The 22,261-nt window shown below is 41.5% G+C and overlaps 1 protein-coding gene across 1 annotated transcript in view; it reads left to right on the top strand.

Moving 5' to 3' along the window:
- Positions 1-12,461, top strand: part of LOC142149921 (protein shisa-like-1a) — a 31,675-nt gene extending 19,214 nt beyond the window's left edge. The window contains exons 3-4 of the mRNA XM_075205200.1: positions 1,422-1,635; positions 12,076-12,461. Coding sequence (XP_075061301.1) covers positions 1,422-1,635; positions 12,076-12,331 — 470 coding nt within the window. The 3' untranslated portion in view covers positions 12,332-12,461. The remainder of the gene's footprint in view (positions 1-1,421; positions 1,636-12,075) is intronic.
- Positions 12,462-22,261: the final 9,800 nt, after the last annotated feature.

The following is a 22,261-nucleotide window of genomic DNA, read 5'->3' as shown; positions in this document are numbered from 1 at the left end:
GCAAAGCAGCCTAACACTATGGATCCGCCACCATGATTATTTGTAGGTAGAATGTTCTTCTCCTTAAAAGTTTAATTTTGTCACCTCTAAACAAATCACTTCTCTGCATTGCCACAGAGCTCTTTTTTGGTTTTGTCTGTCCACAGAACATTAGCCCAGAAGGATTTTAGTTTGTCTAGGTACGTTTTGGCAATGATCAGTGATTTCTTTTTATGTCTTTTTTATTTTTAGCAGTGGGTTCCTCCATCCATAAAGCCCTTCTCGGTTTAATGTGCGGCGTATGGTAAGGGTAGAAATCATCACTCCAGATTGTTTCAGGTCAGACTGCAGCTCTTTGGATTTTTTTACCTGTTGTTTATTCCATACGTCAACCTTTAAAGATTTCTCTGATCAATTTTCCTCTTTCCCCCACATCCATGTAGGTTCTTCACAGTTCCATGAGTAGCAAAGACCTTAATAAGATTGTGCACTGTTGAAACTGGGATGCCAAGGTCTTTGGAGATGGCCTTTTATCCTTTCGAGGTCTTGAGTTCGGTGATAATATCACTTCTGACTCACAGACAGCTCTCTTCTCTTCATCATTGTGACAAAGTAACAGGGAATAAAGTGGCCTTTTTAAATATTAAAGCTATCATTCATTGGTTAATTCAAGTCATGTGAGCACTGACAATTTATCACAGGTGACACTAATTTCAATCACATGTGAGTCTAATAAGTCTCTAGCTATTTTTTTTCATATTCATTTGAATTGCTCAAAAGGGTGCCAATAATTGTGTCATGGCAATCTTTCTATTTTTATAGTTTTTCCTACTATTGCTTTTTAAAATTGCCACAATAATGGTTACCATAACTATGGTGCATTTTTTTAAATCTGCTAAATTAACATACTGGAGTGTGGGAGGAATCCAGAGAACCTGGACTGTGGGAGGAATACAGAGCACCTGGAGGAAGCCCACACAAACACGGGTAAAACATACAAACCTCATACCAAACAACAAAGAAATACAGATCTTATGATGCGGCAGTGTAAAATCTCATTTGCCCCATAGCAAAATTTGGGAAAGCCTCAGCAGTGTAAGATCCTACAGAGGCCCCACACTGCTCTTCTGAGCATGCTCGCAGGTTAGTGCATGATCAGTGAAGCCCCTTTTGCCGTTTGAGTAAAGAATGGGGAATTTCTGCTCATGTACCTGCACCGGAGAGGAGGGCACAGTGGCGTCACCACCCGTCTCTGTGCCCCATAGCCACCACACTCTCTAGAACATAGGTAGTTCCGCCATTGCTATGATTTGGTTGAGATTTTATTTCATGAATTATTTTCTGTATTATTAATCTTCTACTTGTTGTTAAAGACGACCTCATTAAATGGTAATACAGTACTTCTGAATAGTAATTTAATCCTGATCCTTTGTGTCTTACAGCCTCCACTCTTAACGTGCGCACATGCGAGGGCTATCCTGGACAGGGCGACATGTATCACGCAGGCTTCCACTGCCCACGTTTAAGTGACTCTCATGAACACATGTACTGCTGCTGGCCTGGAAATGACACTCTGAAATACTGCTGTAACCAGGAAGAGTTTGAAACTGTGATGAAAGTAAATTTGTCAGAGAATCTTACCACTTATATTAATAGGTACGTTCAGAATATGTTCCTTTCACTCAGTAGAGAAAGCAAAACAGGGAGGAACAGTTATTATAAGCATTAATAGTGTGCAAGTAAAGTACAGCAAGTGTACAATACAAATCCAATCTTGGGGCCATTACTTGTTTCACTGTATAAAAATCACTGCCACCCAATGGTGCAATCCTAGAAAAAAAGAAATATATCACAAACCTGAGCATGTTGTGGTGCACAAAGTGTGTTGCAAAACAAGAGAAGTGACTCTATACTGTTATCCATCCACAAAGAATATGGGCTGGCACATGAAAATGTGGGTTTCTTTTCATTTAACCTTACTGAATTATTCTCGCTGGCAAAAAACTTGTCCTGGCAAAGTCACATTGTTGTTGGCACCCAACTTAATATTTATCTATCAATGGGTAGAGGGGAGAATATAATCTGCTGCAGATGATTAGAGATGATAGTAAACCTAACAAATGTATGTTTTAGCATAAATTGGCACACTAGCATGCAACATGTCATGGGACATGATCTTATTACAGTTATAAACACTATATATAAACATACACAAACATTACATTTTCTCAACATGACATGATCACAATGTTCCATGGTATAATCTCTGTCAGTTGAAACTCTGACATGTTAACAGATTACTGCAGGGAGGGAGAATGGTTTCCCGGCAATGTGAGCCCATTTGTGACTTGTGTTTTTGCCTTCCTGTTCCTGTATTTGATTGTGTTAAAGACAAGTCACTAGACTCACTACTGATATAGTTATTCTGTGTTCACTGAATACAACCAAGTTCTTGTTCCCAAAGGGTGTCCATCTGTCCTTAGAATACTGACCTGTAAATTCAGACTCGGTAACTAACAGGTTATGGGCCCAGTTCATGCTATTTCTGTATTTTGATTCTGTGACTCATTGGAGATACAGGAAGTGAACAACCTTGTAAGATGGCTGACATTCTATAGTTTACATTGAGTATAGCAAAGCTGAAATAGAGTACTTGCTAGTTGTGGAAGTTCAAAGTTGAAATGTTTATGTGTAAAGATGACATGTGGGAAGTACCCAGAACAGGCAGACTATAAAGCAATACTAAAAACTGGATAAAAGAAATAGGTAGGCAGTAATCAGATTACTAGTGGAAAAATGATCACCTGATTCACAAAAGTAAAGAAACCTTAGCAAAAAGATATATAGAATACACTGTAGACATTACATGAAAGATTACATTTTAATAGTAAACCGTAGCAGCTACGCAAATTATAAAGCAGCATTATTAATATTGTTGTGATTCATAAGGCACCACAGTGCTCTGCAGTTACAGATAGCTTGGAAAACAGGACATACATTAAACAGAGATATACAAGATAGACAAAAGAAATACAGATGTAAAAACAAAGTATAGGGAGGGCACATGAGAGAGCTTACAATCCAGTGGGAAAATGGCAGAGTTAGACAAGAGGAGCTTGTGGTGCTCAGAGTTGAGATTGGGACAGCGATGAGGGTGCACTAATGTATTATAGGAGAGAGTAGGGTAGGCTCTAAAACAAAAGTTGGTTTCCAGAGAGAAAATTGAAAAATGTGAAGGCTGATTGGGAGTGGTAGATAACTCCTTAAATGGAGTGCAGTAGTCCAGGAGGGAGAGGATGAGAGACTACAAAAGCATCAGGAAATTCACATTACAAACCCTGGTGTTTTAGGTTAGAGTGAGAAATGAGGTAAAGTGCAGGTCAAGGGTTGATCTAAGAGGATGAGAGGGAGAGTATTTTAAGATTAGGTTTGAGGTGTTTAAATGGGTTGTGCTGAGGACTTTGTAAGTGACGGTGAGTATTTTGAATTGGATTCTGAAGGATATGAGGAGCCAGGGTTTGCACAGTGGTACAGCGGATGTGGTGCGGTGAGAAAGGAAGATCAGTCTTGCTGCAACATTTGAGAGGAATTGAAGTAGGGTTAGATGGGTGAGGCCAGTGCAGTAGTCCAGGAGGGAGATGATGAGAGGATTAATAAGAGTATGAGACTACAAAAGCATCAGGAAATTCACATTACAAAGCCTCGCCTATAATACCCTCAACACCACCCACTCATGCATTTTAAACCTAATCTCAAAAGTGTGTGTTTTCACTGCATGAAACAAAGCTATGTGAGGAAAGACTGCTTCGTGCAGGACTCTGTCAGAGCGAAGCAAGTCATAAATTAGAGTTGATCCACCGGAATGTGTGGGAGCCAATGAGATTAGTACCCTAGGTGAAAACAAGTAGTTTGTGACTGTCACAGGTGACTACTCTAGATACACAAAAACGTAACTATTGGAGCACAAAAGTGTCAGGGAATACATAGCAGCACCATTTAACTAATGTCAGTGCTATACTGTGTGATGTTAAATTCTTTTGTGTCAAAAAAGATAAAAGTATTATAGGAGTGATACCTTTATTGGCTAACCCCAAAAAATTATCATATTTGCTAGCTCTCAGAGCACAGAGGCCCCTTCATCAGGCAAATTTACAAATGAATGACAACATTTAAGAGCTGGTACATCAAGAAATTTGTACAGGGAGGGCGGGGGGATACATCAGTAAGATAAGCTATAGTAATAAAACGGAGGTTTTCGTTAGAGGTGGACACGGTTCTGCAATAATAATAATAAATTAAAAAAATTCTACACAGTGCTATACTGTGAACTGATAATAAAGGAAAGTATAGGGAAAGAGAAATCCAGGCATAAATTAAGGAGCTGGGTATTGCATGCCAAATGACTTACACTATGGGGCAAAACTGATTTGCAGAAAGAAAGATCCACACATTCATGGTGATGGTAAGAAGTAAGCTGATGGATAACAAGGTTCCAAATACATTTTGAGCAGTGCTGTGCAAGAGTAAGAGGCTGTGTGTGGATCATTTCAGAATATTCAGCTTCAAGGCCTGAGTGAACATTGCAAGAAAAAAAACATTTCAAATTGGGAGACAGCAAGCAGAATTGTTTTTTCCAGGATACAGTGAACAAAGCAAATCTTAAAGAACTCAATCCTAAAACCTGCCGTGACAGTAAGCCACAGTGTGTATTTTTAGTGCATAACCAAAACCTATGACAGCAGCAACCTCTGACGAGATAATGCCAGTATGTGCGACGGAAGGAGCAGAGTAACACAATGTAACAGACCAACCAAGTTACTGTAGATCTATAGAATACTCCTCAACAACCAGAAAACACAGAGGAGGCTGAACTGTAAAGGTCAGATGGGGTCATAAGAGGGATACTAATTTTCAGACTCTTGTACAAGGCTTACACACAAAAAATATAGGAATCTAACTCTTCGATAGAGATCAACCAACTGTCAGATGAGGAAGTAAATAAATTAGAGATGACAGCATTAGATGAAATTGATTATTTGATTAATGAAAAGGAAGCTCATTTCCTCAATGTTGCAAAGTAATAATAATATTTAAATGGAAATTTAGAATCAAATGCAAAGCAAATGGAAAAGTTTGGCAACTAGTCTATGTTTGCAGGGGTGTAGGAACCGGTGGGCAGAGGGGACTGTTGCTCCTCCGTGATTTCTGTTGGGTGTATAGATTTAATACAGATTGATTGATTTGTAAGATAGACAATGAAACTGGATTAGCCAATCCGTGAAATACTGTCAAAAATTAACATAGGGTTAGGAGTCTTTGTATATCTACAGTCCTGGTTAAAAGTTTTGAGAATGACACAAGTATTGGTTTTCACAAAATTCTTCAGACCTTTTTGTGAGATGTTGCTATGATATATTGAAGTCAAGTTACAAGCATTTCATAAGTGTCAGAGGCTTTTATTGACAATTACATTAAGTTTATGCAAAGAGTCATTATTTGCAGTGTTGACCCTTCTTTTTGAAGACCACTGCAATTCGCCCTGGCATGCTGTCAATCAACTTCTGGGCCACATACTGACTGATGGACGCCCATTCTTGCCTAATCCATGCTTGGAGTTTTCAGAAATTGTGGATTTTTGTTTGTCCACAAATTCTCAATGGGATTAAGGTCTGGAGATTTTCCTGCTAATGGACCCAAAATATCGATATTTTGATAACTGAGCCACTTAGTTATCACTTTTACCTTATGGCAAGGTGCTCCATCATGCTGGAAAAGGCATTGTTCATCACCAAACTGTTCTTGGATGGTTGGGAGAAGTTGCTCTTGGATGATGTTTTGGTACCATTCTTTATTCATGGCTGTGTTCTTAGGCTAAATTGTGAGTGAGCCCACTCCCTTGGTTAAGAAGCAACCCCACACATGAATGGTCTCGGAATGCTTTACTGTTGGCATGACACAGGACTGATGGTAGCACTCACCTTTGTTTCTCCGGACAAGCATTTTTTCAAATGCCCCAAACAATCTGAAAGGGGATTCATCAGAGAAAATTACTTTACCCCAGTCCTCAGCGGTCCAATCCCTGTACTTTTTCAGAATATCAGTCTTTCCATGATGTTTTTCCTGGAGAGAAGTGGCTTCTTTGCTGTCCTTCTTGACACCAGGTCATCCTCCAAAAGTCTTTGCCTCACTGTGCGTTCAAATGCACTCACACCTGCCTGCTGCCCTTCCTGAGCAATCTCTGCTCCGGTAGTGCCCTGATCTCGCAGCTGAATCAACTTGTCACTCACCGGACTGTGAGTGCTACTTCTCGTGTGTTTAGGAACCGTGGCCGTCCGCCATCCTGAGGGTCTGCGCATGTGCAGCCCTTTCAAGCCTTCAGTATCTGTTGCTTTTCATTAATTGGCTGATCAGGCAACACTCCCTATTTAAAGCACCTGTGGTCAATACCTCGTTGCCTGATCTCGGAGTCTCATTCCCATGAGCCTCTGAAGGTGTTCCTGTGTTTCCTCGTGTATTCAGCTCCTGCTGATTCCTGTTATTTCTATTGTGGTTTCCAGACCACTTCAACTCTCCTGTGTTCATCGTGTCTACACCAGCTGATTCCTATCCGCTGCCTCCGTTGTTTCTACAGAGTTCCTACTCACTTCAACTCTCCTGTGTTCATCGTGTGTACATCAGCTGATTCCTATCCGCTGCCTCCGTTGTTTCTACAGAGTTCCTACTCACTTCAACTCTCCTGTGTTCATCGTGTGTGCACCAGCTGATTCCTATCCGCTGCCTCCGTTGCTTCTACAAAGTTCCTGCTCGCCTAAACTCCCCAGAGTTCATCGTGTCTGCAGCCAGCTGATTCCTATCCGCTGCCTCCGTTGCTTCTACGGAGCTTCAGCTCATCTCAACTCTCCTGTGTTCATCGGGTCAGCGCTCCGCTGCTTCCATCTCTGCTACTGGAGTTCAGACCGCCTCAACTCTCCCGTGTTCTTCAAGTTCCAGTTCCATTTACTACTGCTTCCAGAGTATTGCCTCGTTCATGATGGTTTACCTGCCGTGCGCTGCACCAACTTGATTACCGCTTCCACCTTCCAGTGATCTCTCCTCCTGCCGGCCTTCAGCCGTTCAGGTATCCCTGCACGCCTCTCTGACAGCCTGCTCTCCTGAACCGCGGTATGCATACTTCTCATTGACTTTGCTGGTGTATTGCATATCTAGCTGGACTGTGTTGTGTTCTCCTCCGGAGTCCTCTTTCCACTGAGACTATTGCTACCATTGACTTTGTCTCCTATTTGCCTGGATTGTTATTGTGACTTTGTATACTTTAGCAGTGCTGCTCTGTTATCATTGTGTTGTGATATCATCGTGGGATCAAGTTCTGTGTACCCGTGTATACTCTGCATAGCATTCATCTCCTCGTGCCCTCCTCACATATATATTGCAGTGGTACAACTTGCTATAGGCAGACCACTGATTCCAGTTCCCTGTGACACCAGTTTCAAGTATCCTCTCACATAGCAGTGGTACAACTTGCTATACGCAGACTTCCCTGTTATCTACCTTCACCTGGATTCCATTCCTTTACCTAGACAGCGGTACAACTTGCTATACGCAGACCGCTGACTCTCACTACCTCCTCGCTACCTCTGGACATTCCTCCTCACTATAGCAGTGGTACAACTTGCTATACGCAGACCACTGACTACCCTCACGTTTCCTTGTCCATCCAGTTCCTCGTGTTCAATTATATACTCTCTACCAGTGCTGCTAGTCATAGACTTTCCTCGAGCATTCTCTCACCATCTGCTGTTCCTCCAGTTCCGTTGTCACCCTGCTACCAGAGTACCTATTACCATCTATATTACTCTGGTAAGCCAACATCTGGTGATTTCCTGGGCAAAGACTCCTAGTGCCCGTGACACAAATTTAGGAGATGGTCCTGGCGCGTGCTGGACGTAAATGGGTGCCCTGAAGCCTTCTTCACAACTATTGAACCTCTCTCCTTGAAGTTCTTAATAATCTGACAAATGGTTGATTGAGGTGCAATCTTACTAGCAGCAATATTCTTGCCTGTGAAGCCCTTTTTGTGCAAAGCAATGATGACTGCACGTGTTCCCTTGCAGGTAACCATGGTTAACAGAAGAATAACAATAACTTCAAGAACCACCCTCCTTTTAAAGCTTCCAGTCTGTTATTCCAACTCAATCAGCATGACAGAGTGATCTCCAGCCTTATCCTCGTCAACACTCTCACCTGTGTTAATGAGCGAATGACTGACCTGATGTCAGCTGGTCCTTTTGTGGCAGGGCTGAAATGCAGTGGAAATGTTGTTTGTGGCATAAAGTTCATTGCCATGGCAAAGATGGATTTTGAAATTAATTGCAATTCATCTGATCACTCTTCATGACATTCTGGAATATATGCAAATTCCCATCATAAAATCTGAGCCAGCAGTCTTTGTGAAAAACAATATTTGTGTTATCTCAAAACTTTTGACCATGACTGTACAGTCACTGTTACAACTGTTGTAAAATGAGATACCAAACGCGAGAAATGGCCTCCAAGCCCTAGACTATTCCTTGGCCTTTTGCCCCCCCCATAAAAATTTAAGTTCCTACGCCCCTGTATGTTTGTAATACTAAGGGATACTTCCACACGTTTGGTCTAGACTATGACTGCTGCAGTGATAAAGCATGCAACCATGACAAGCCAACAATGGAGTCCAAGACAAACACCTAAAAATAAAAACTGCATTTCTGCAGCTAGAGCCAGGTATGAGTAGGTGATCCAAGTTCTCTTGCATGGAGAATTAGTCAGGAGCAAAGAAGATCCCTAGCTAGAACGTAAGTAAGAAGGGAATTCCATTCTATATGCTTAGGACACGTGCTACCATGTATTTGTCTTTTCTGGTGCAATCGGACATGCAAGCCCCAGTTACAATGACTGTAACCCATATACTAAGCATATTGACATGAATTACCTTCTTTTTTGAGATCTAGCAAAGGCAATGTTGACCTGCAATACAGTCCAACTCGGACTAGGGCAGCACGGTGGCTAAGTGAATAGCACTTGTGCCTCACAGCGCTGGGGTCATGAATTCAATTCCCAACCATGGCCTTATCTGTGTGGAGTTTGTATGCTCTCCATGTGGGTTTCCTCCGGGTGCTCCGGTTTTCCTCCCACACTCCAAAAACATACTAGTAGGTTAATTGGCTGCTATCAAAATTCCTAGTCTCTCTCTGTCTGTCTGTGTGTGTGTTAGGGAATTTAGACTGTAAGCTCCACTGGGGCAGGGACTGATGTGAATGAGTTCTCTGTACAGCGCTGTGGAATCAGTGGCGCTATATAAATAAATGGTGATGATGACTGATTCTGAATGCACTGACCAAGCCAACACTTATAAAGGACTGATGAAGATGAATCCTAAAATATAATCCTCAAACAAACGTTGTTTGTATAGAGGGGATGTTAGAGTTACTGACAGAGATTATGCCACAACACGTGAACTGTGAAATTACATATAATGTATTCCTTCAGTGTGGCAATAAAATGTCTGCTTGGCATTGTGAGCTTATGTGTTGCCTGCGACCCTGTGTTTTCTCCTTCCTGCTCCTGTGTTATGCTCTCTGTTATCCTGTTGGTTTATGTTATAGACAAGTCATACTGTTAAAGTTATACTGTATAGAAAGAATACAGCCAAGATCCCATTCCCATGTGTATCTCATGTGCAAAGAGTCTCAATATTACAGATCATTATTCTGAAATGTAATATACTTGCCAAATTTGACCTGATCACTGGACAATTCACTGATATGCTATACCGACATTGAATACTACACATTCCCATCACGATCTGACGATTGGAAATGATTATAGAATTCTATTACAAGCTACCATATATATGACACTACACCTACCCAATATGCAGGGGCAGACTGGGCTGGGGTGGCATATGCCCCCCCGGGCCGGTCCCATAGTGGGCTACCTTGGGCTGGGTCACTGGGCAATCTGCATTTTTTCCCTTTAAAATAGGATGCTGGGTTGAGTCTTGCCCCCCCGGGCTGAAATTTGCCAGCCTTCCCCTGCCATCTTCTGAACACGATCATATTACAGTTTTATTATACAGACAGAGACACTATATACACAACATAATCTGACCACCTACCTGGTAGGTGTCATGTCTTATGTGTGGTAGCTTGCAACAGAATTCTATTATGATCATGTCCAGTGGTCATTTGTCATATTGGAAGGTGTTCTGTTCTATGCAATGGCCAAGCGTAAGGCTCCTGGACCCTATTAATACAGCCCCATAGAGGCTACTGCATAGAACACAACATCTTCCAATATGATCTAACCTTTGGACAAGATCATAAAGCATAATACAATTATTTTACACATAATATAGACACAGGGAACTACAGATGAACTATTCTCTGCACATCATTATAATACATGTCTATTGCATTCTAAAAACTCATCTCTATTACATTTATAAATGAATAATACCATGGGCTACATCCTGCAACCAAATCAAGGGAAATTTTAGCCTGTAACTGATCCTCATTACAAAATAGGTACCTTTCAGGGACAACAAATTCCTGAAACTGTCTATGAAAGTTTGGGATAGTTGGAATTTCTTTGTACTGTATGCTTACATTTGCTATGATACTGAAGAACAGCAGTGTAGAATGATTAACACACCTAACAAAAGATCATTTTCTGGACACAAATCCATCTGACCTTATAGATATTTTAAGTCTCCATTAACTAACATGTTTAAAAGCAGTAATATATCAAAACTACCTATATGTCCTGCTTGCCATGTGTATCTGGAATGCTTTTTTTGTTTTAGTTATTTGCATTTTTTTCATTTATTTTCTCCCTACCTTTTGCCAGCAGCCCCTCCATAATATTCAGTGGCATTTTATGCAGATGTAGGGAATATACACCGATCATCCACAACATAAAAAACCACTGGCAAGTGAAATGAGTACCATTGATGATCTCTTCACAGTGACACTATGGGGCTGCATAGCTACAGACTGGCCCATAGTGCCTATGCTGACCACTCTCCACCGCTGAAAGCACCTACTATGGGCACAGAGTGCCAGAAATGGACAATGGAAGAGTGTGGCCTGGACTGTTGAATTACGTTTTGTTTTACATCATGTGGACTGCCGGGTGTGTGTGTATCGTTTACCTGGGGAAGAGATAGCGCCAGGATACACTAGGGGAAGAAGGCAAGCTGGCGGAGCAGTGATGCTTCTGGGCAATGTTCTGCTGGGAAACCTTGGGTCCTGGTATTCATGTGGATGTTGGCAGCACGGTGGCTAAGTGGTTAGCACTTCTGCCTCACAGCGCTGGGGTCATGAGTTCAATTCCCGACCATGAGCTTATCGGTGTGGAGTTTGTATATTCTCCCTTTGTTTGCGTGGGTTTCCTCCGGGTGCTCCGGTTTCCTCTCACACTTCAAAAAAACATACTAGTAGGTTAATTGGCTGCTATCAACATTGACCCTAGTCTCTCTCTGTCTGTCTGAGTTGGGGAATTTAGACTGTAAGCTCCAATAGGGCAGGGACTGATGTGAATGAGTTCTCTGTACAGCGCTGCAGAATCAGTGGCGCTATATAAATAAATGGTGATGATGAAATGGTGATGATGATGTTAGTTTGACACGTACCACCTACCTATACATTGTTGCAGACCAAGTACACCACTTCATGGCAACGGTATTCCCTGATGGTAGTGGCCTCTTTCAGCAGGATAATGCGCCCTGCCCAGTCTTGTGGTGTCTATGCCTCGACGGGTCAAGACTGTTTCGGCAGCACGAGGGGACCTACATAATATTTGGCAGGTGGTTTTAATGTTGTGACTGATCAGTGTATGTTTTAATATAAATGTTAGCTGTCTGGAAAGAGAAAAAGGTAACCTACATTCTGGATGTAAATAAAAAGGTAACTTACAAAATATGATTTTTAATCTTAAAATGGTATCTCTATATACAGTAAATAAAGATTGGTGTATTTAAGACATCAAATAAAGATTTGCTAAATTAATTATTTTTAACTTTATATATGAGCCCAACTAGTTTTCATGCAATTTTCACAGGAGCCCTCTTCCCCTGATTGGTATTGGCTTCTATGGACTTCTGATCCTTTCCTTGATGATTGCAGATTTCATCTATTACTACAGACTCAATAAGAATGCCTTCTACAACATACTGAGTCACACGTGGATTGGGAAACACATTGTCCTTCCTCTTTTCCATAGAAACCCAGAAGAAAGCATTCAGCAAAGGAACAAAGGTGTAACAATAAGAATGGCCGCGGATACGAAGCACAGACCTGTAGAAGGCAGAGTGTGAGATTGCTGTAGAGGTGGATTAACAATGGAGAGCTGGCAAATATTGTACTGCACACCACAGACAAAAAAATTATATTTATATATATACTTGACAATCACATGCCTGATAAAGATAAATTTTATTCTGTCTTGTACCAGCAGTGTGTAGGAGAGCAGCTTCCAGCAGTGCCGTAACTTAGAATTCTAACGCCTGGGGTGACAAAGACAAATGCCGCCCCCCCAGCCCTCAATTTTAACCAAATGAACCTAAAATATTTCTAAATTGCGCCCCCCTTCATCGTTGCGCCCTTGGAGGTTGCCCCTGTCGCACAGCCCTAGTTATGGCCCTGGCTTCCAGTATACGCTTACAATTATACCACTGTACCACCCATATATACAGTGTGTCATTTCACATACATATAACTGTTACTGGAATCTACAAATTGAAATGATAGAGGTCTGTATCAACATTTTATAAGCATACCATTGATATAATGTAAATTTAAATCCTTTTCAGCCTTAATGTCCATAAGCAGGTGCATTGCTAAGTTTTGATAATATGCATTGCTTGGCTTTAAACCATAATTACGTATCATTTTCTTATCTCCTTATCATACACACAATAAAGGTTACAACAGCTCTGATTTTCTATGGGCACACTGAGTCTACCAGTTTGACTGTATGGTTATTTCTAAATGGTGTTGATCTGGTTGGATCGTGGGCATATCCTATTTTGCTCCAATTTTTTTATTTGGTAAGTCAGAAGATATTTATATTATTACAACTGGAGTCACAGTTAAATAAAAATAATTGAATGGAAAGAAATGAATAAGCATGACCTGGGGTACTGTCCAGGGAACATGATAGATGCACAGCCTAATTCAGGGGTTTGATATTCTACTATCCCATCAGGCTATGAAATGTTAGCTGGTTTTCTGTATTTTCATAGTAGGATTATTTCGGTACAGATATAAATATCTGAGGTTCGCAGAACATGTCATTAATGGTTGACTCCCATAATTCCCTAATTTAAAAAAAAAAATGCATATTAATTAAAAAGTAAATATTGGATCCCAAAGTGGACTTACCTTACTTAATCACGGGCCAGGGGGCAAATTAATTTGTGAATCTTTTATATAACTGCTCATTATAAGCTTAAAAGATAAATAAGTTCTATTCAGAAAATCCCTCATATCTTCATAGTGTTCCACTTAGGCTAGGTACACACTGGAGGTTCTCCAGATGATTATTGGGCCAATCACCCGATAAATGATAGCTCAGCCACATATTGTGTTAGTGTGTATAATCACATGATGAGCAACAATCATTCCAAAGTGCCCATTGCCGTTTCATTTGGTTGGTTGCACTGTTTAATAATCATTTTACAATCACCTTTCGATCATGTAGGTTGTATGCACGCAGTCATGGTCTATTCAGCCAATGCCGGCAGGGAACATGTCCTGGTGTCTAAATGTAGAGAGTGCTGTAGATGGAATGGTTTATTTGTTCGTTCCGAGAATGAATATTTAGTTTCAGAGTTACAGAAGCCAACGAAATTCGTAAGGTCATTTGGATAGCTATAACAGGCGGTTTTAATCAGTGTGACAGGAATGAATGAATGAATGACTATTCTGCTGTCATCCTCTAAACGACTGTAGGTCCAGATGAAGAGCACAGATCTGAAGGTAAATCGTGTGCAGTGTGTATGCATGAATCACCCGACCGGTCAGAGCTTCAGTCGTAGACAGACTGGTCGGAAAATTCTCCACTGTGTATCCTAGCCTCGTCAGTGCAAACCCATTATAGTGAAGAGTACAGTAGAGCAATAGTAATTAAGCAGAGCTCAATGTACTGTTAGTATCACTTCAGTGTTCATCCTGCGTGTAAAGCATAGTGCCGGGAACCCTTGTGAGTGGGTAACCCCAATAAGCGCCTCTAACACACACACCATAGCCCCTTGGTGAAATAAAGGACTGGTGTCTCCCAGGAAGTTAATATCTAGAAATGTGTAAACACACCTTTTGGTTTTTTAGCAATATTTAGTGGTTATTAGTGACCATTTTACACTAATTTAGAATATTACAGTATAAATATGTAACACGTTTAAAAAATAAAATCACTTGTATGAATTGTCTGGTTTGTATCTATTAAATGATGTACCTCCAGTTTGATTTCGGGATTGACCAACCTGCCATAACACAGCTCTCTGAAGGTGTAGCTCCTGCGCCGCTGGGCACCTCAATGCATCTGGAGAAGTGTAAACCGAACGTTAGGATTGTCTCACCTTTTCCTGTTGTTCTTAATGCAGTGTTTCCACCCGAGTCTCTCCCCCTCTCTCTTTAGTTTGTAGGTACTTGCAGGGTCCATCTACAAGCACACTCACACGTAAAGGGTTAAGGCACTTGGCACATTTATTAGAGAAAAGGCTGATAACTTATTGGTCTGATATACTCCAGTGGTGGATGATGTGCAGTAAATGGTTTAAACTCTGTGCTACAGTCATGGAAAAGGTGCAGAGTAATGTGACCACAAGATGATAAGTGGAAGATAATGGGTAGATACAAACAATGGCAGTGTAACATCAATATCAAAAGACAATCACAATGAAATAAGATGAATCTACGGCAAAATTGGCAATATCGTGCACAATGCAATAGAAGAATAGTGACAATACACATGCACTAATAGAACATTGCAGCAACTTGAAGACAATAGCAATGCAGTAGCCATATTGCAGTAGCAATTCACTTAAAGACTCTGCAGGAATTTGTAAAGAAGAGAATGTATACTGTGCAATTATCTATGGATTTACACCCTGAATCAAAAAAATTAGATACAAGTGTAATTAACAAGACAAATGAGCAAATTTACATTCAGAAGTGTGCTCCTATCTCAACGAATGCAAAGCAGTAATAATAATGTCACAACCTGAATAAGTTTTGATTGCAACAATCTTGGCAATTTTGGACACCTTATAAGATGTTCAAACAATGAAAATTAGGGAATGCTGTCCCAGTATTAAGTTAGTATAAGCATAGTTTAGTACAAATAAAGTTCCTGTAGTGGCAGGCAGTATGCTCAATGCGTGGTGTATAGGGCGATTCTGAACACAGCAAAATTAGAATGTTCCTCAACAGGTGTAGCTAAATGTAAAAAAGGGCGGAGTAGTTGCTTAAACAATAAACACTACTAAGCATATGGCTAGAAATTGGTAAAGGGCACAGTAGTTCCAGCAGTGTAGTGCAATGCAAGGCAGTACCTCTGTCTCAAATAGACTGTCTCATGGCTCTGGGTTTGGTGTAGGTCAATGTTAGACAGGTTACCCACAAATGCAGTGAACACTATTCAACACTGGAAACTGTGAGGATTCTCTGAGCTTGAATCAAAGGCCGGGAATTTCTTCTCACTGTTCCTCTGGATTGTATCTTGCTCTCTATTTTCCTCTTGGCTCCACCTGATTTTGTGGCATCTTGAACAAGATACTTGGCAAGTTATTCCATGGCTTTGGCAGATTCCTCTCTGCGAATGTCAGTTCCTTCTGATAATCTTGCAGCTAGTTCTAACATTCTTGCAGCTCTGTCTGATAGATTGGCAGCCTTGGTGACTAGACTTGCAGCCTTGCCTGTAAGTGTTGTAGCACTATCTGTCAATAAGGTAGTCTGCTCTATGAAACTAGGGACTGTCTATGGAGTGTGATGCCCTCCTCATCTATTACAGTCTCTATGTAAAGTCTTTCTGCTCTCCTATCTAGCTCTTAGATTTTCACATGCACAGTACACATATTGTGTGTTCTATCTTCTCCAGGAGGTCCAGCACTTAAGTGCTGTGCAGGCTCTCTGCTCCTGTGATCAGCTCAATGACTCCTAAACATGCTGCAGTCACACTTGTTGGGTGTTTTTCTCTACTTTAGAGCATCAGCAGACTCACAGGTACTTGCTTCTGGATGACTATAGCTCGCCAGTGTATGGTTGCTGAACCCACTGTGGCCACACCTACCTCCTCCTCTGCTCATCTTACTCCCATTCTGGCACCAAAAGCCTAATTTGGGTGGGCTCTGGTGTAATTCCCTGGCTCTTTACCCCTAGGCATGCTGGGAATTGTAGTTGCTGTATCCCACTGCCCCCTAATGCCGGTTAACTCTGCTCACCTTGACAATCAACCCTGGGACCAGCTCCTTCCCCTTCGTTGAGCATTGGGTCTGGGAGTTACATTAGTAATGTATTTTATATAGCATTTGAACCCCTGTAGTGTTGCTGTTCCTGATGCACTCATAGTTGGCACACCATTCTAAAAGTCACTGAAATATTTTTCTCTTGCTTATTCTCCCTCTGAATTATACAAGCACAATCCATTGGTATCACCCTGTATGCTTTAAATACCATTATCAGAACACAGGAAGTTGAGCATTTAATTACATGGCTATGACATGTGTAACTATTAAACTGACCAATGTGGGCCAGAAATATGGAACTGGGGGGGTCATTCACTAAATTCTGGCCTGAGTATTATGTTCCCATATGTCAGAGTATGAGTACTTTGATATCTCGACTGACACCAGGATTATGGTACAACATGATTTTATTATGAGGTCAGCAGATCAGAGCTATACAGTATGAGACCCAAGATCTTCACTAACTGAAATAATGGACAAACATCAACTTAACTATATCTTCCCAATGGTTCGGAACACTGGCCTAGTGGAACATTAACCAGCTGATTGCCAGTCTATCTTGTGCCCTCCTCCTACTCTGTGTCTAAATACATCACCTCTGCCATACCCATGTGATATGTCTGGTCTGATGGTCAACCCAGCCCTTGCAATCCTACGAAGAATCTCAGCTACATGTACCAGATGTTCCTCCCGTGTCTCACTGAAAATTGCTATGTCATCCAGGTAGACCTGGGCAAAGTTCTGACATCCCTGCAGTAAATTATCCACTGCTCTTTGGAATGTAGCTGGGGCTTTCTTCAATTCTGAAGGGCATATTGGTAAATTTATACAGCTCAAATGGAGAGGTGAATGCGGATCACAACTGTGCCTCCTTGTTAACGGGTATCTGCCAGTATCTCTTACTAAGGTCCAAGGCGGACGCATTATGAGGCGCTTCCAGCCGGTCCGGTAACTCCTCTATGTGAGGCATAAGATTAGTATCTGTTACTGTAACTTCATTCAGCTTCCTATAGTCCACACAGAAAAGTGTGCTACCATCCTTCTTGTGCACTAACACGACCCCAGCTGCCCATGGGCTGTTGGAGGGCACAATAACTCCCTTTTCCAGCATCTCATTGATCTTCTTCTTGATCACAGCTACCACTTCGGGATCCATCCTATACAAGGGCAACTTAATCGACTGTCTCTCCAGTGATAACATGATGCTTGAAAACATTGGTACATACTGGTCTGGTGGTAAAGTGGTCTTTGGATCTCCAACACCCTACATATCTGTTGTTGCTGTGTGGCAGACAACTGCCTCAACACCTACTCTGTTTTTGGTTGTGACCAGTATGTCCGGGATAGGGTCAGTCTCTGGCAGCAGATGACTACCACACCTATCTCCCTAGTTACATAGACTTTAAGTTGATGTACAGTGCATCCGGAAAGTATTCACGATGCTTCACTTTTTCCAAATTTTGTTATGCTACAGCTTTATTTAAAAAAGGAATACATTTCTTCTTTCCCTCAAAATTCTACACACATTACCCCATAATGACAACGTGAAAAAAGTTTGGTTTTTTTTGAGATTCTTGCAAATGTATTAAAAATAAAAAACTAAAATCACATGTACATAAGTATTCACAGCCTTTGCTCAATACTTTGTTGATGCACCTTTGGCAACAATTACAGTCTCAAGTATTTTTGAATATGATGCCACAAGCTTGGCACACCTATCTTTGGGCAGTTTCGCCCATTCCTCTTTGCAGCACCTCTCAAGCTCCATCAGGTTGGATGGGAAGCGTCGGTGCACAGCCATTTTCAGATCTCTCCAGAGATGTTCAATCGGATTCAAGTCTGGGCTCTGGCTGGGCCACTCAAGGGCATTCACAGAGTTGTCCTGAAGCCACTCCATTGATATCTTGGCTGTGTGCTTAAGGTCGTTGTGCTGCTGAAAGATGAACCGTCGCCCCATTCTGAGGTCAAGAGCGCTCTGGAGCAGGTTTTCATTCATCCATGTCTCTGTACATTGCTGCATTCATCTTTCCCTCTACCGTGATTAGTTACTCCCAGTTCCTGCCACTGAAAAACATTCCCACAACATGATGCTGCCACCACCATGCTTCACTGTAGGAATGGTATTGGCCTGGTGATGTGTGGTGCCTGGTTTCCTCCAAACATGATGCCTGGGGTTCACGCCAAAGAGTTCAATCTTTGTCTCATCAGACCAGAGAATTTTGTTTCTCATGATCGGAGAGTCCTTCAGGTGCATTTTGGCAAGCTTCAGGCAGCCTGCCATGTGCTTTTTACTAAGGAGTGGCTTCTGTCTGGCCACTCTACCATACAGGCCTGATTGGTGAATTGGTGCAGAGATGGTTGTCCTTCTGGAAGGTTCTCCTCTCTCCACAGGGGAACGCTGTACCTCTGACAGAGTGACCATTGGGTTCTTGGTCACGTCCCTGACTAGGGCCCTTCTCCCCTGATCGCTCAGTTTAGATGGCCGGCCAGCTCTAGGAAGAGTACTGGTGGTTCCCAACTTCTTACATTTCTGGATGGAGGCCACTGTGCTCTTTGGGAGCTTCAAAGAAGCATATATTTTTCTGTACCCTTCCCCAGATTTGTGCCTCGAGACAATCCCGTCTCAGAGGTCTACAGTCAATTCCTTTGACTTCATGCTTGGTTTGTGCTCTGACATGCACTGTCAAGAATGGGACCTTATATAGACAGGTGTGTGCCTTTGCAAATCATGTCCAATCAACTGAATTTACCATAGGTGGACTCCAATTAAGCTGCAGGAACGTCTCAAGGATGATCAATGGAAATAGGATGCACCTGAGCTCAATTTTGAGCTTCATGGCAAAGGCTGTGAATACTTATGTAAATGTAATTTCTTAGTTTTTTATTTTTAATAAATTTGCAAAAATCTCAAAAAAACGTTTTTCACATTGTCATTATGGGGTATTGTGTGTAGAATTTTGATGGAAAAAAGGAATTTATTTCATTTTGGAATAAGGCTGTAACATAACAAAATGTGGAAAAAGTGTAGCGCTGTGAATACTTTCCGGACGCACGGTATGTGCTCTGCCTCCTTCTAGAGTTATCTAAGGCAACCACGTAGTTCACTTTCCCTTTCTCATTTTGTATGGGCCCACCTAGGAAGATTAGAGCTTATGCTTGCGTGCTTGAACTAGCACCATCACCCTTAAACCAATGGGCAGCTCCCGTATGTATGTCTACCTATCATAATATTAGCTTTGCCTGCCCTGAGCTTCCTCCATGTTGTCACAGGTCAACCACATCAATCGTAACTTCTCCACATACTCCAAGACCCAAACCTCCGGCTTCTGAAAGGTTCCATCCCAGCTCTCCTGGACTAAGTCCAGCTATTCTTTGACTCTCCGTCCATAATGTAACTCAAAGCGAGAGAACCCAGAGGCGTCCTGCAGCACTACGCGATACTCGAGCAACAGCTGCTGCTAGGACTTCTCCCAATCTCCCTCCTCCGACTCAATGGACGCCTGCATCAATTCCTTGAGATTCCGTTGAACAAAGCACGTTAGCCTGAGGAAGGTACAGAGTAGTGAGAATGGGATGTGTCCCAAACCTGTACTGCATAGTATGGAGCACCTCCCCCTTAAACTGAGTTCCTTGATTGGTTACCACCTTGATTAATCAAATAAACTATCTATCTATCTACACAGTCATCTCAAAGTATTCCTTCAGATCACTGCTGGAATTATTTTAAATGCCTCTCCTTTGTAGTATATAGCGTTTTGCCGAAAATAAATTCAGTTTCTGCAAAGTGTCATTGTAGATAGAAAACAAATTGCAGAAGAAGAACCTACAAGTCCATCTAGATTGATAATTGAGCTCTTAAGTTTTATCTGATAAGAGTTCTATCTGTTTATAGTGTGTTGAGGATATTAATCTCTGACAATTATTGGCACACATGGCACTCTAATTGACAAAGAACTAACAACAGAATATGATAACCGAAAAGAACCAATTCAGTGCCTTTTCTATTGTATTTATTATTTAGAAAGTTCTGATATCTGTTCATGCTATTAATTAGTTTCGGCAGTAACCTCCGCCATCAGTCATCATATCTGCATTACACTCTTCAGTCTTTTCACTGCTTCCCTCCAGTCTTCATCCTAAACCTGTAGACAAAAGAGACTGGGTCTAACTAACAAATGCAGGAAACTGTTTGCTGTGTTATGTCATTCACCTATTCTTGTGTAGCTGGATCCATTGCAAAGGATCATCATAGATTGACCCATTAAGATACAGTTGACTGCAGAGACATCTTGTGCTCTATATGATGAGAGGAGCTGGCAGAATGTGGATAGATTAGGGCAGTGATGGGCAAACTATGGCCCGCGGGCCAGATCTGGCCCACTTAGAGGTTCTATCCGGCCCGCCAATATTTTAAAAAATTTCATTAAAATATGCATAAAATTATTAGGGCCGACCCTGTGTGTCAGAACCTTCATTTTTATGCCTTCCCAGCTATTTCCTCCATTACACTTCATCCTCCTTCCTGAAAGGACACTTCGTATGTCAATCACTGAAACACCTGCCCGCCCCCTAATGGATGAAAGTCATGTGAGAAGAGATGGGCTGGGCCATATACTAAGGCGGATTTCGATTGGCTGCTGTGTTGTCAGTTAGTGGCTCACCAGAAAGACGGATCTGCAACAACCTGCTGAAATAACAGATGGACGTCACTTTCAAGGGCGACACTATTATTCCTGCTGTTAAGGGGCCAATGCAAGGAGGCGCTGGCTGTACAATGTTTTTTACGAAGGCTTGTACATTGTACAGCCGGCGCCTCCTTGCACTGGCCCCTTAACAGCAGGAATAATAGTGTCGCCCTTGAAAGTGACGTCCATCTGTGTGCCGGTATGTTGATATCTCTCAATTGTTGCCTGTCAGTTTATCAAACAGTCGGTATTGGCAGTATGTCGGAAATGACAGCTTCGCCATTACCATGTCGCTGTAAATGTTGGGGTTTTCTTAATCGCAGTAATGAGTACCACCGATTTACACCATCTCTCATTACGGTTAAGAGTTAATTAAGACATAAATGAGGGTTGAATTAGCATTATTTTGGTATAAATAATGTTGTAATTAGCTAAGGGGGCAGGATCATATGTGATATATCTGTGACTGTAAACAGCAAAAAACATGGAAATTTTCGCTAACAGAATGTGTTGCATCTAATGGTTTGCAAATGAGCCCCACTATTAATGCATAAAGTCCAGAATAGATTATGAGAATCGTATATAATATACAGCAGAATAAGCGACATCTCCAGAAGCAAAACAATGTTTAAAACCTGGGATTGAAAACTGTCTGGCTTCTGTCTTGTCCAATCTAGGATTATTGGAGCTGACGTCTGAGATGACAGAATCCAGATAATAGATAATTATAAACCAAATGTCTGACATAAAAGACTTAAGCAATAAAATGATATAACTACACAGGTTTAACGACCAACACGATTTTAACTCCCATTATACAGGAGACTGGTAAAGGCTGATGTTTCATATCTTTGCACCTGAAACTGAGAGTTCTGTAAAGTTCTAATAATAAGTAATGCAGAATGGGAATGAACGTTGAACGTTATTATGTTACAATTTACCTTTAGAGTTATATACAGTACAACCATGGCGGATACAATAAGCACAGGTATGGATAGTGTACAATGTACATGAACCACTTGCAGTACCACATTTGACAGCAACTTCCATATTAGGTATTGGCTGGTCAGTGGGCGCTCCCTGTATAATCACTGTA

This window comes from Mixophyes fleayi, chromosome 4, assembly GCF_038048845.1.
Source record: "Mixophyes fleayi isolate aMixFle1 chromosome 4, aMixFle1.hap1, whole genome shotgun sequence".
Taxonomy (NCBI): Eukaryota; Metazoa; Chordata; class Amphibia; order Anura; family Limnodynastidae; genus Mixophyes; species Mixophyes fleayi.
This window is presented reverse-complemented; position numbering and strand designations above follow the sequence as displayed.